This window comes from Lethenteron reissneri, chromosome 46, assembly GCF_015708825.2.
Source record: "Lethenteron reissneri isolate LAM-NWPU_2019-01 chromosome 46, ASM1570882v1, whole genome shotgun sequence".
NCBI classification, from domain to species: Eukaryota; Metazoa; Chordata; class Hyperoartia; order Petromyzontiformes; family Petromyzontidae; genus Lethenteron; species Lethenteron reissneri.
The window spans coordinates 201,381-216,243 of record NC_083824.1 but is presented as its reverse complement, the minus strand read 5'-3'; the positions used below and the strand labels follow the sequence as shown (position 1 = coordinate 216,243).

Sequence of the window (14,863 nt, the reverse complement as noted above, 5' to 3'; positions counted from 1 at the left end):
ATCAATAGTGAAGATTGGTCAAACGACCCCAATGGCAGGATTGGTGTGCGGGTGCCTTCATCCAGCAGTGTATTGACAAAGGTTTGTGAATGCTTAATGTATTATTCATTATGTTTTTGGCAAGCCATCGAACAAAGATGGTGACTGCATCGCGCGCTTTCAGATGCCCTTCTGCGAACGTCTGGAACGCTCTTCCTTTCAACGTTAGGAAACAATTATGTATTTTGAAATCTAGATTGAAAACTAATTTCTTTCGAGCTGATTTTTGCGTTTAGTTTGTTGTATTTTTCTCGCACCTGTGATTAGCATGGGTTGATTACACACGGTGTGAAAGGTCAACATACATACATTATTTTTAAACGTTAATTTGTTAAGTAAAAAACTGAAGACTTAAACGTTTAGGGTTGGTAAAAATAATGAAGGTGAAACGGTCACTTAAACGAAACATTATTAAGTGGTTGAGGAGTGTAGTTGTGCTGAACGGTCAGGGTCACATTTGTCGATACAGGTTTCCTAAATATAATTCACGTATAGGACAAATACCACTCGGGAATAAATCCTGAAATGTCTCTCAAGAATTAATTGTTCAGATGACAACTTCATTTATTTGGTTGCATCAGTTGGAGGATGATGGACGACAGACACATTGGCATTTTACTCAAGCGGCAAATCTGACCCAAAAATCAATGATGAGTCATGATACTGGTCACGAAAGCCAGCGTGTTAAAATTATTTTCTAGTTGGAGTGCCACTTATCCTTAATAACAAAGCTCTGTACACGAGTAGCTAAACTCTGTCTGCGAGAATAGGCGAGAGGCGCTTGGCGTTTTTATACAGCACACCAGGTGCCGAGGGACATTTTAATTTAGTGATAGTCCATCTTCCCATATGCCTCACAATGAACTCTGTTTTGAATGAATGTGTAATATTTATGTTTTCAGCCAGAACAGTTTTTTTCTGTACAATGCGCTCGCTTTTTTCATGTTTTTTTCTCTCTCCATACGATCGTATCCCACATTTCCCAATTTTCCACGGGTCATGCTTCCGAAAAGATAAGGGCAAAATGCAGTTGAGAGCGAGAGAATGGGATGCGTAATTGTACAGCAGAAGTTTGGGGGAATTACGCCGTCCAAAACCGCGGCTCATTTCAGGACGTTTACAAAACACGTGCAGATTTTTCAAGGCCCCTGTGCATGGACATGTGGACATGCACAAAGCACGGTGGGCTTGGAGTGACACAATCATTTTAAATTCTGTTAATGTCAAGCAATTGACTGAGGCTTGTCAGATGGCTTCTTAACCGCTCCGTTTTGCTTTATGTACCATGTTTATTGCCTTCTACGAGAAAATGCTGCCACTGTGTACATGTATTCATTTTAATGCGCATTGCTTGCAAATACAACATTTAGGAACACTGTGTTTCCAATAATGTACAAGCACGAGTAGGGCTTTGAAATAATGTGTTGACGAAATTCATTGGTTGGTTTTGATATTTTGGTTTGCCTTGGCAAGAATTAAGACATCTTTACTCATCACCAGCAGCACGCAGGCCTCGACATCTCAATTGCCGACACTGCTTTACGCAGAGGTCTGTCTCTGGTCCGGATTTCTAGAAATTTCCAAATTCTGTCCTGTGCGAGAGGGACTCTTAGACAGGCACGCGTAGCTTAATGGTACTCATCCAAATAATAACAAAGATTAATACATTTTTATTTAAAGCTTTCCTGACTGCAGGAATTCATATTATTGGTTCTTTCGGTAAAGTCACGTAGAAGGGAAATAATAAAATAATAAAAATATAAAACAATAAAATTCTCACGACGTTTCGACTGCAACACAAGCAATCATCATCAGGTGTGATTTCACGTGTTTTGTAAACGTCCTGAGAATTTTGTGTGAAATCACACCTGATGATGATTGCTCGTGTTGCAGTCGAAACGTCGTGATAATTTTATTGTTGATTATTTTTATTATTTTATTGTTTTCCTTCTACGTGACTTTACCGAAAGAACCAAGAATATAAAGATTAATAATTTACCAGCTTGTCTTTCTGCCGAGTTGTAGAGGCCAGTGCGGTAACATCCATCGTTGTCATTCACTTGCATGCTTCCACGTCTTTGCTCCAGGCCTGCACACCACGACATTGACCAGCATGCTGAAGTGTGATCAAAACAATCCCTACGGCTCGCAAAGGCATGAGGAGGCCCCTCATAAAGCAGTAGATTTGACTCGAGATGTACATGCTACACGTGTCTTTCTGAAAGGGTTGCACAAGCTGGGCTTTTTATTTAAAAGCCACCCACGATATTTAGTATTTTAAGCACTTTGTAATTCTAGCTTGTCACAGCTGCTCAGTCATCAAACGAAATCAGGGGAGGGGATGCCCCAATGACCAACAGTTTTTAGCCGTCAAAATAAAACATGTTCTCCGATCGTCACGCCTGCTGTTTTGAGAACAGGTGTGCCTCCCTGTGTTGTGTGCACTGCCCGGCGACCGGATATTTGACTCTGACCGTCGTCTTGGATGCCATGTGCGTGAGCCACACTGGAGCTGCCGTGCGTGGCGCACGAAGCGTCTGTGCGTGACGCATCTTTTTCCAGCCGTCTTCTCACCTGTACCATGGCGTGCCAAGCACGGGTTTGCGGAACAGAATGCAGAACGAATGAATTTTCCGGAACGATTGAAATTCACGAAACGGAACAATAAATGGAAGTAAATGTATGTATCTTCTTGGTTCTTTCGGTAAAGTCACGTAGAAGGGAAATAATAAAATAAAAAATAAAATATAATATTATCATTTTATTTTATTGTTAATTTTTTTATTATTTTAATATTTCCCTTCTACGTGACTTTACCGAAAGAACCAAGAAAATACATACATTTAGTTCCATTTATTGTTCTTTCGGTAAAGTCACGTAGAAGGGAAATAATAAAATAATAAAAATACAACTTAATAAAATAATATTATAATATAAAAAGAATATAATTATATAATATTTTATTATGTTTTATTTTTATTACTTTATTATTTCCCTTCTACGTGACTTTACCGAAAGAACCAAGAAGATGGATCCCTGCAGTCACGAAAGCTTTAAATCGAAATTTAAATGTATGTATATTTAAAAAGATTGTTTAAATTAAAACGAATGACATTATATACTCAATTGTTATTTTGCTCCATTATTTTCTTTGTCACGCTACAAAATGTTTCAGAATCGATTCTGAACGTTCCGCTAAACATTGATTGACATCACTTGCTGTGCACATCATTGTATATGTTCAACTTAGTCGTTACATCGTGGTAACATAATCATTTATTTGTATTTATTTACGAGCGTCACGCCATTACGTCTCGAAGTGCAAGCAAATGTAGTCTAACGAGTGAACCCACAGATCGATAAACATAACGAACAATTACTGTACGACAAGGCCGTAGCCATGGATTGGGGGGGACCAAATCTTATAGGGGGTCTGGGGGTCTCCCCCCCCCCACAGGAAAAAAAATCTAAATATGAAAACGAATTTCCTGCCTAAAATATTAAAAGTTTCTTTAACACATGGGATGGACTTAGATTTTTTTTTTACAATAATGTTTAATAGAGTATTGTATTACATTGCTCTGTTTTTTCTTTTTTACTTTTTCTTGTTTCATTGTATGTAATGGCAGAGATTAGGGATTAATAAAGTACAACCATAACCACAATCATAGAAACAGAAATCTATTTTATAGCAATATATTGGGGGGGGGGACATTTTGAGCATCTTTCAATATGACGAAATAAACATTCAGAATCTGTCTCTTTCTTCGTACAATTAAAAACAATAGGCATTGTTCGTGGCTAAGAGTAAATCTGGAGTCTTTTGTTGAATCGACGACGCAAGCTCATTGGTGCAGCGCAACGGTCAGCCACACCAGCTCACACCGTCACGTCCCACAACATTTGGATCACATTTAAAATGTTTTATTTTAAACTGAATGATGCTGGTGCAACAACCATTGGCAGTCAATATCTCATGAATTAACAAGAGTTCTGTGCAAAAAAATTAGGGCTGGATATTAAGGCCATTCAACGGACAAGTCCAGACGATATGAATGTTAATCATTTACTGAGCAAAATTACGCATCCGGCCGAAATATTACACAGTCCACAAAGCAACTCTTATCCACCTAATAAAATTACTCGGCCGTGTTACGGCTGCCTATAAAAGCCAAGGACACCCGTAACATACTGGCCGTCGAGTTTACGACTGACCCAGACGACTGCTTTGTGGAAGGGCAGAGAGGCTGGCTTATGGTCTTGTGAGACCCGAAGCCATTCGATGTCAAGCCCCGGCTGCGACCAGACGGGAACGTGGCACAGTCCTCGTGGGCATCGTCCGCCACTCGCAGCTCCTCCTCGAGACATGAGCCGCCCAGCGAGTCACGATGGCCGGTGCGTAATGCGCAGGCACACGAACAATCCGCTCCTCCGTGAGTCGCTCTCTCTCTCTGTGCCCCGGAGATTCTCGCCCTGCAGAGGTGAGAAGATGGCTGTGCCAAGGCCGTAATTGCAATTTCTATTGGGGGGGTGTGCCGTGCGTGACAAGCCATATGGGGGGGGGTGTGTCCCCCCCCCCCAATATTCAAATATGCTCAAAATGTCCCCCCAAATCTATTGCTATAAAAAATTGCTATGCTATGTAAATAAAAACAACAATTTGCTAAACCTTGGCCACAATATCTGGACTTGTCTTTATATAAATCAATGCATAGATTTCTGTTAATTTTTGAATCTTTTAGGCAAGAAATGTAGATATTTTTTCTGGGTTGGGACCCCCAGACACCCTGGAAGATTTGGTCCCCCCCCAATGTTGACTCTATGGCTACGGCCTTGGGCTGTGCCATCCGTGGCTGTTGAGCGCGCAGGCCGTGCAACTGCACCAGGGGCCACGCGGGCAGATAGGGGCCCAGGCACTGGGCTACAGAGATAAAGGGGCAGGTGGGGGGGGTGTTAGATCGGGGTCCCAGGGTTAAGTCTCGCACCAGGGTTCGTGTCAACCACGCTACACCACAGGCTGTGAGCTTGGAGTTGTTTGCTGTTAATTGCCGCGACCTGACCAACGTATCACTTTGAAATGTGTGACTGTCACAGTGACCGTCCTTTGATGCGGGCGCGCGAAGAACGCACCATACCCACGTTTTTTTGCGTAAACCATTCATTGTATCAGCGGGCAAGGTAAATACCGCGCCGCTCGACGGCACAGCTGGGTGTTGCCGTGCGTGACTCTCCGTGCCGTGCGAACGATCCCGTGGGCGAGCAGGAACAAGGGGCGGCCGGGGCTCCTGGCGGTGGCGCTTGCGGTGCGGGACGCGTCTAGGGGTCGCGTCGCCCCCTCGTCCGCACCGCCCTCGAACGCCGCGGCTCTGAGAGGCACGGGGAGGCCTCACCGTGCCGAGGTTGGTTCGCGACATCGCTAAACGCACAACCGTCGGGCGCCGGCAAAGACGTCGCGGGAACGATCACAATGACATCTCGCGCGCAGGACGCGTTGTTTTTTTTTATCACGGTTGGATGGATCACTGTTTCATTGCTTTCATGGCTTTATTTTGGTGATTTCGAAAAGTGTATTGGTTTAGCCATTTTAACACGTAGGCTTTCGCGACCAATGTTATTCATAATCAACGTTTTTGGGTTTAGATCGCGTTATTTATAAATGTGTCATAACCCTCCACCACCCGACACGGCCAATCAGTAAAAAAGGTGTCACGTTGACAAAAGACAAATAGTTCACTGCTTTAGCCCACCGGTGTGTTGAAGCCACAACATTTACAATTTGAGTACGACGTTTCGCTGGTAATTGAATCCAGCATCATCGGGCAATTCGCCAGAATGGTGAGGCTCTGCTGTGTCTTCCGTTCTGCTCTATATAAGAACGGGAGACACAGCAGAGCCTCACCATTCTGGCGAATTGCCCGATGATGCTGGATGCAATTACCAGCGAAACGTCGTACTCAAATTGTAAATGTTGTGGTTTCACGCTTCAACACACCGGTGGGCTAAAGCAGTGAACTAATTGTCTTTTGTCAACGTGACACCTTTTTTACTGATTGGCCGTGTCGGGTGGTGGAGGGTTACGACACATTTATAAATAACGCGATCTAAATCCAAAAACGTTGATTATGGTTTAGCCATGTTTGTTTGTTGTAGTACAGAGTTAGACTGATGGCCTTAATATAAGTTGTCTTGTGGTTGTTGTTGTTGTTGTTTGACTTGCATCCCACTGGGATTTTTGCACACAGCGTTGGTGTAACGGTGTTTTTTTCTGCAATATTTTGCTGTCTTTTCTTGGATTTATGTTTGCACTTAGTCACATAGTCACTTTAAGATGTTTTATGTTCATGTTTTTGTTGTTTGTTTGTTGCGGTTGCACCCGATTCAAGAGCCGAATGGCTCACAGGGCTATACCTAATAAATGAACTTGAAACTTGAACTTGAGATTAGTTGGCCACGGAATGTTTCCAGAGGATGGCTTCATTCGGTGAGTTCATGTTGGTTCACCACCTGTGTGGACGCCCTTGCCGACTCATAGAACTCTATCCGAAGAGGCTCGTGGATGTACGCAGAGACTCGTAGATCTCCACGCGAATGTTGGGGGTTTTCAGTACGGTCCACTACTGCCAGCTCGGTGTTTCTGCACTCGTGGGGGGCCGCCACCGTGGGGGGCTCTGCCCTTGCCACGTGCGGATCTTCTTTGCGTGTTGTGGTTGTTGTTTTCTTGTTTTCAAGGCAGTGGTGGTGTAAGGGGCCGTCCATAAATGACGTCACGCGATTTTGGACAATTTTTGACCCCCCCCCCCTTGTCACACGGCGTCACAAAAAGTCGGACCCCCCCCCCTCAAATATGACGTCACAAAGCTCTACCCCCACCCCCCCCCCAAATCGTATTTCCATTTTGAAAATAAAACATGCTTCAAATCGCTTTAAACTATTGTTATTGTAGTGCGTATTTAATGTGACACTGCACTCTGATGTTGTATGAGTGTTGTTATAACAATTAGTGTTGTAATGACAATTATATATTTATTTAAAGTTGCGAATTTTGAGGTGACGTCACATTTCTCAACCGCCCCCCCCTCGTCACACATCGTCCCAAATGTCTGACCCCCCCCCCCCTAGGTGCATGACGTCATTTATGGACTGCTCTTACTTGATACAGCTATCGTGCTGTGATGGTTCCACCTGAAGACGGAAGCTTGTGTTGCCTCCGAAACATCGTGATTTTAATTGTATTTTAATTTGACTTTTATTAATTTTAAGTTTTTACGTTTAACACGTAGGCTTTCGCGACCAATATTATTCATAATCAACGTTTTTGGGTTTAGATCGCGTTATTTATAAATGTGTCGTAACCCTCCACCACCCGACACGGCCAATCAGTAAAAAAGTGTCACGTTGTCGCCAGAATTGCCCCATGATGCTGGATGCAATTGCCGGCGAAACGTCGTACTCAAATTGTAAATGTTGTGGTTTCACGCTTCAACACACCGGTGGGCTAAAGCAGTGAACTATTTGTCTTTTGTCAACGTGACACTTTTTTACTGATTGGCCGTGTCGGGTGGTGGAGGGTTATGACACATTTATAAATAAAGCGATCTAAACCCAAAAACGTTGATTATGTTTAATTTTTTACCTACGTGACTTTACCGAAAAAAACTAAGAATATGAATCCTTGCAGTCACGAAAGCTTCAAATCTAGAAGTACACTGATATTGTTGTCGTCTCCCCCGCGGGGCAGCGCGCTGCGTGGAGACCCACGCTGCACCACAAGAGGAGCCCGCTGTTAGCGCTGCACGTGCGCCGCGCGGTGCCCTGGAGGCCCTCCCGTCCGCCCACCGGCCGTCTGCACGCCGCGCGGGGCACGGCGACCCCACCGCACGGGGACGCCCGCTCGCCCCACCGGACCGGTGAGAGGCTCACCGGCCGCGGCACCGCGTCTGGCACCGCGTCTGGCACTTTAAGCCGCCACAATTGACGAACACGGCGCACGGACACCGACGCACCATGCGCTCCGCGCTCCTTTCTCCAATGTCAGCCTGAAAGGTTTCACTGCCGCACTATTATTAGTTCAAACAATTATTAGATTTTTTCCCAATTACAAGTTCGATTATCGGTGGTACGATACGAGACGAAGGAATTTAAGTCTCACAGAAAGCAGTAAATTAAATAATTTACTTTTATTTATTTTAATTTTATTTTTCACCTACGTGACCTTACCGAAAAAACTAAAGAGTATGGACCCTTGCAGTCACTATAACTTTAAATCTAGAATCAATGTTAATTAGCTTTTTTAGAGAACGATCTGTGGAATATGACAATAAAGAACTACTTCTGAGACACATTCAGTTGCCTCTTATTGACACTGATTTGTCATGGGATGTTTTTTGGAGCAGCCATTAGTAACCGACTTATAGGATGGACTTCTTACACGGGATAATTTGGTTCAATAATGGGCAGCTGAAACCCAGATTACAACTCAAGACCTCAGCGATGCTGGTTCAATGCTGCAACGCAGTTGTGGGAGCCACGGTGGCGAGATGTCAACTACCTCGCCTGGTATACAGGAGGTCGTGGGATCGATCCTGACCCCTGATGTCTGTATATTTGCAGTTTGCATGTTATCCCTGTGGTCGTGTGGATTTTTCTCCGGGTCCTCCGGTTTTTCTCTCCACATTAAGCAACATAAGTGTAGAGTATTTGACTTATATACATTTTTACGTAATAAGCCACTTCGTTGAGCTAAGATTTGTGATAGCCAGATGGCTACTGAAAATAGCTATAGAGCTCAGTGGGCCTTACCTGGTAAAATATTTTTTTAAAATAGTTTATTATGGCTTCCATATACTTCAGGTAATTTTAAATGGACTTGGTTTGTTTAAATAATGAGGCACATTGCTCAAAAACATTAACTGCATATTTTCTCTCCTGTTTTAAGATGGCATTGATGATGGTGGTGGTGGGGTTCATCAGCACTGTCATTATAAAATTAATCACTAATGTTAACACGTTTAGCTAAATATGAAACTGGTAGAAAAGTCTTCACACCTTTACATTGTAACGTTCTGACCCGCCCCCACTGAACATCTATGAAAAATTGCTTTACAGCTAATCGGATTCCTCTAATATCAATATTCAGATTCTGACATTGTTAGTCTGACGAGGAAGAAAAAAATTGGATAAAAAAATCACAGGAAGACGTCTGAAATGTCCCACTGTTCAATCCCGGCACAGAAGAGGCCGAGGGCGCCCTGCCGGACCTGTCCAGCAGGGCACAGGGCGTCGCGATGAAAGCCGAGTGACCGTCACGGTGTGGAGCTCCTCTCATCAGATGCCACCCGGCTATACATAGCGTGGTGGAGTGGCGGTGCAGTGTATAGGGCATTGTGCTATGCACCTCGTGTACCCGAGTTCAATCCCTGCTAACGAGAATGGGCGGTGCATTGCGCTCTGAACCCCGTGGACCTGAGTTCAACCCCTGGTAACGAGCACTGCGATATGAACCCAGTGATTCCACTCCAATCTTTGCTAGCTAGCACCTATTAATTATCATTGGCGAGAGACAATGATAATATAATAGATCCCGCGCAACAGTAGCACGGCGAAGTACGGTCAAACAGCCCGCAGCACTAACGCGGCATGGGAAGGCCTTCGACCAGCAGTGGATTGACCTCGAGTCGAAAAATTCGAAAAATTCTGATTCTTATTACGACTGTAAAGACTACGCAAGCTCTGCCTTGGCTGTGGGTGTCGCACGCCGTGACAGACCACATGCAGCGAAGGGGACGCGGTCACAGCGGCGGTGGCGGCCACGGCGGTAGCGACGGCACGGCGTGGGACGGCGCGGTGGCCTGGAGCCCCGAGGAGGAGGCCGGCGAGGAGGTGGAGCGGGAGCTGCTGGAGCTGCTGGTGCCCCAGCTGGAGCCGTACAGCCGCCAGCGCCTGCGCTGCCTCGCGTGGGCCCTGCAGCGGCACGCGGAGGCCCGCGACGGCGTCCTCACCAGCGACGCGCTCACGTCAGCCTCGCCGCTGCCCCGTGGCACGCACGGTCCACTACACAGGGCTCACTATACATAGAGATCACTTCACAGGGCTCGCTATACATAGAGATCACTACACATAGAGATCACCACACAGGGCTCACTACACAGGGCTCGCTACACATAGAGATCACCACACAGGGCTCACAACACAGGGCTCACACTATAGATATAGATCACTACACAGGGCTTACTACACACCAAGCTCACTAAACACATGCACGCACCGCGCTTTTGCCGGTCCACTGTTTGATGAGCGCCTCTGGGAGTGATTGGGGCACAACGCTCAGGGCGGGTGGGCAAAGGCAGGGAGCATAGACGTTGGGAGCATAGAAGTACAGTACAATAATGGATATCGCTCACTGCCACCTTCTTTTCATAAACATAGCCCCGCAGCGGTCCACAACACGCACGGTGGCCACCCGTAGGCCCACAACACGCACGGTGGCCACCCATAGGCCCGCAACACGCACGGTGGCCACCCATAGGCCCGCAACACGCACGGTGGCCACCCATAGGCCCGCAACACGCACGGTGGCCACCCATAGGCCCGCAACACGCACGGTGGCCACCCATAGGCCCACAACACGCACGGTGGCCACCCATAGGCCCGCAACACGCACGGTGGCCACCCATAGGCCCGCAACACGCACGGTGGCCACCCATAGGCCCGCAACACGCACAGTGGCCACCCATAGGCCCGCAACACGCACGGTGGCCACCCATAAGCCCGCAACACGCACGGTGGCCACCCATAGGCCCGCAACACGCACGGTGGCCACCCATAGGCCCGCAACACGCACGGTGGCCACCCATAGGCCCACAACACGCACGGTGGCCACCCATAGGCCCGCAACACGCACGGTGGCCACCCATAGGCCCACAACACGCACGGTGGCCACCCGTAGGCCCACAACACGCACGGTGGCCACCCATAGGCCCACAACACGCACGGTGGCCACCCATAGGCCCACAACACGCACAGTGGCCACCCATAGGCCCACAACACGCACGGTGGCCACCCATAGGCCCACCGTGGTGGCTCGACGCCGCAGGGATCACACCAGTGTCACTGCAAGACAAAGGGGCAAGTGCTGCGAGCAAGTAGCAGCACCGATGAAGGCCGGCACAGCACACAAGGGGGGGTGGCCAGCACCACACCCGGACGTGTTTGCTTAAACACCGCACCAGGCAATCATTTGAGGCTGAGTTTACCTAAGGGAGGCCCAGGACTGGTTCAGATAATTATCACTTGTGTTGGCCGTGAGTGATAATTGAACCCGGTGCATTGGGTTCGTAGCGCAGGGCGCGAACCGCTGCGCTACCACTCCTCACACACACACAGGGGCACGTGCGTCCACGCACATGCACTCACTTTCACACACACACTCACTTTCACACACACACACTCACTTTCACACACTCACTTTCACACACACACTCACTTTCACACACACTCACTTTCACACACACACACACTCATTTTCACACACACACACTCACTTTCACACACTCACTTTCACATACACATTCACTTTCACACACACACACACACTCACTTTCACACACACACACTCACTTTCACACACTCACTTCACACACACACTCACTTTCACACACACTCACTTTCACACACACACACACTCACTTTCACACACACACACTCACTTTCACACACACTCACTTTCACACACACACACACTCACTTTCACACACACACAACCACTTTCACACACACTCACTTTCACACACACACACTCACTTTAACACACACAGCCACTTTCACACACACTCACTTTCACACACACTCACTTTCACACACACACTCACTTTCACACACACACACACTCACTTTCACACACACACTCACTTTCACACACACTCACTTTCACACACACACACACTCACTTTCACACACACACACTCACTTTCACACACACGCACTCACTTTCACACACACGTACTCACTTTCACACACACGTATTCACTTTCACACACAGACACTCACTTTCACACACACTCACTTTCACACACACGTACTCACTTTCACACACAAGCACTCACTTTCACACACACTCACTTTCAAAGACACACACTCACTTTCACACACATACACACGACCTCGGGGAGAGAAACTCCGCAGACTCCAAATATACAGCAGCAGCAGCAGGCGTCAGGGTCGCGATCGAACCCACGACCTCCTGTGTACCGGGCGAGGTAGTTAACATCTCGCCAACCGCATCAGAAAATCCTCACAGAGATCACTAGTAGCAAAAGTAGCTACAAATGCTACGGGCGCCGCGCTTTCAAGGGCCCCGCGCTAAATGCTTTCAAGCTATCAATTCCGGTTCAGTGATTCTGCACTTGCTCAATTACTATAGTACTACACCGCCTTCAACTTTTATGAACCACTGGGTGTTTAAGATTAGCGAGTTGTATTATCTGGCTGTATAGCAAATTAAAAAATACAATTACTTTACTATGCAAGTTAAACATTTGTGTTTTAATATTTGTGTTTTTAATTTATTTAGGCCCCCATTATAACATACGCTACAGGCCCCGGAACTAGCTTAACCCGGCACTGGCACGGTGGTGTTCCATCTCCCGTCTCGTGTCCCCCCCCCCCCCACCTCCTCCTACAACCACCCCCCAGGTCGTGTCTGCAGGAGTGCCAGCTCGCTCTGTCCGAGCGAGCGGTGCGCATGCTGGCCGAGAGATTCAGGTAACGAGCTCGGAGGAGAAGGGTGTCCCCTGCTTCGCCATCCGCGATTTCCCCCCCCCCTCCCCCGATGCATCGCGACACGCCGGCTGCCAACATCGCAGGGGCAATCCACTTGTAAAGGTTGCCCATTGACTCCGAAATGACGCCTCCTCGTGCAGTCTCCGTCTTCTCAACGGGTGATTGAATCTAGGCCGTAGCCATGGAGTCAACATTGGGGGGGACCAAATCTTCCAGGGGGTCTGGGGGTCCCCTACCCAGAAAAAAAAAAATCTAAATTTGAAAACGAATTTCCTGCCTAAAATATAAAAAAGTCACTAACACATGGGATGGACTTTTTATTATTATTTTTAACAATAATGTCTAATAGTGTATTGCATTACATTGCTGTTTTTACTTTTGTACCATTTCTTGTTTCTTTATGTAATGGTAGAGATTAGGGATTAATAAAGTACAACCATAACCACAATCATATAAACAGAAATATGTGCATTGATTATACGAAGACAAGTCCAGATATTGTGGCCAAGGTTTAACAAATTGTTGTTTTTATTACATAGCATAGCAATTATTTTTTATAAACAATATATGAGGGGGGGACAATTTTGAGCATATTTGAATATTGGGGGGGGGGGGAAGTCCGTCGTCCCCCCCCCCCCAATTTATATTATAATACGGCCTTGGATGAATTACCCGATTGTGACAAGCACTTTGCTCCGTGCACGATGTCAGCGAGCGAGCTAGGGAGGAGGAGCGGCTGTTAAAAAATGAAATCACTTTTAATTCATGCAGCCGGATTTGAAAGCCGCCGGTGTTTGGCTCCGTCATTCAGGGGTCGTACATCACTGACGTCACGCACCTAGGGGGGGGGGGTAGACATTTGTGACGATGTGTGACGAGGGGGGGGGTTTGAGAAATGTGACGTGACATCAAAATGTGCAACTTTAAATAAATATAGACAACACGTTCTACTTAATTAAATAGACTTTTTAATAAATGTTTCCTCCTACAACATCAGAGTGCAGCGCCACATTAAATACGCACTACAATGACAATAGTTTAAAGCGATTTGGAGCATGTTTTTGGGGGGCGGGCAGAGCTTTGTGACGTCATATTTGAGGGGGGGGTCTGACTTTGTGACGCCGTGTGACGATGGGGGGGAGGGGGGGGTAAAAAAAAATCGTACAAAATCGCGTGACGTCATTTATGGACGGCCCCTAATTCCTTATTATTGTCGTGGGCTCTCTATAAATGGACCACCTCGTGTGTTATGACGTCGCACGGTGTATACAGCATTAGTGTCCGTGTGTAACACATGTACATGTATAACACACATGTGTAGTACACAGGTACGCGTGTGTAACTGCTGGATGAGGAACTTCTCATCGCCTTGCGAGTCGTGGGGGGGGCAGGGGGGGGTGACCATACTTCACCACGCGGGGCGGTGCGAGTTTGGTGAAAGCGTGGAGCGTGTGAGTGATGTGCAACAATGGGTTTCCCTGCACTCCCCTCTGCTGTGCACAACGTATCAACACACACGTGTGTGTGGGAGCTAGGCCTTGGCAAGGTAAGGTAATTGACCCTTGACATGCCAAGGGGTAAGGTAAAGGGTACAGGGTAAAGGTAGCGCGAAGTGTTACCCGGTAAATACGGTGCCTTGTTGACCGCTAAAAGCTCCGTGGCGCAGTCCGTGGCCTCCGTTTAATAAGTAATATTGTGGTAAGGTAAAAGGTGGGGTAAACATAGACTCGTTTTTACCTTTTAACTTTTACCTTACCTTGCCGAGGCCTAGTGGGAGCAGGGCCCGTCCATAGGTGTGACAAGTCACACTGCGGGCTCCCCCTGCCACCCACAACGCCTTCAAACTAAACCGGCAGTATTAATTACACCCGGCAGCGTGCAACGTGGAAACGCGGGGCCCTTTAAAGTGCGGGGCCCGGGGCGGTCGCTCCTAATCGCCGCCGCCGCATGCAGAGCCTGTAGCATATGTTATAAAGGGGCCCTGAATAAAAATAATATTAAAACACAAATTTTATTGTTTCATTTGCTATACAGCCAGATAATACGA

At 46.9% G+C, this 14,863-nt stretch overlaps 1 protein-coding gene across 1 annotated transcript in view; it reads left to right on the top strand.

Annotated features, from left to right (window-relative positions):
* The first annotated feature begins 4,307 nt into the window (after nucleotides 1-4,307).
* The window catches only part of LOC133354040 (uncharacterized), a 24,665-nt gene continuing 14,109 nt past the window's right edge, over nucleotides 4,308-14,863 (top strand). The window contains exons 1-4 of the mRNA XM_061570587.1: nucleotides 4,308-4,434; nucleotides 5,303-5,438; nucleotides 7,778-7,946; nucleotides 9,803-10,052. Of these exons, the coding sequence (XP_061426571.1) occupies nucleotides 4,322-4,434; nucleotides 5,303-5,438; nucleotides 7,778-7,946; nucleotides 9,803-10,052 (668 nt within the window). The 5' untranslated portion in view covers nucleotides 4,308-4,321. The remainder of the gene's footprint in view (nucleotides 4,435-5,302; nucleotides 5,439-7,777; nucleotides 7,947-9,802; nucleotides 10,053-14,863) is intronic.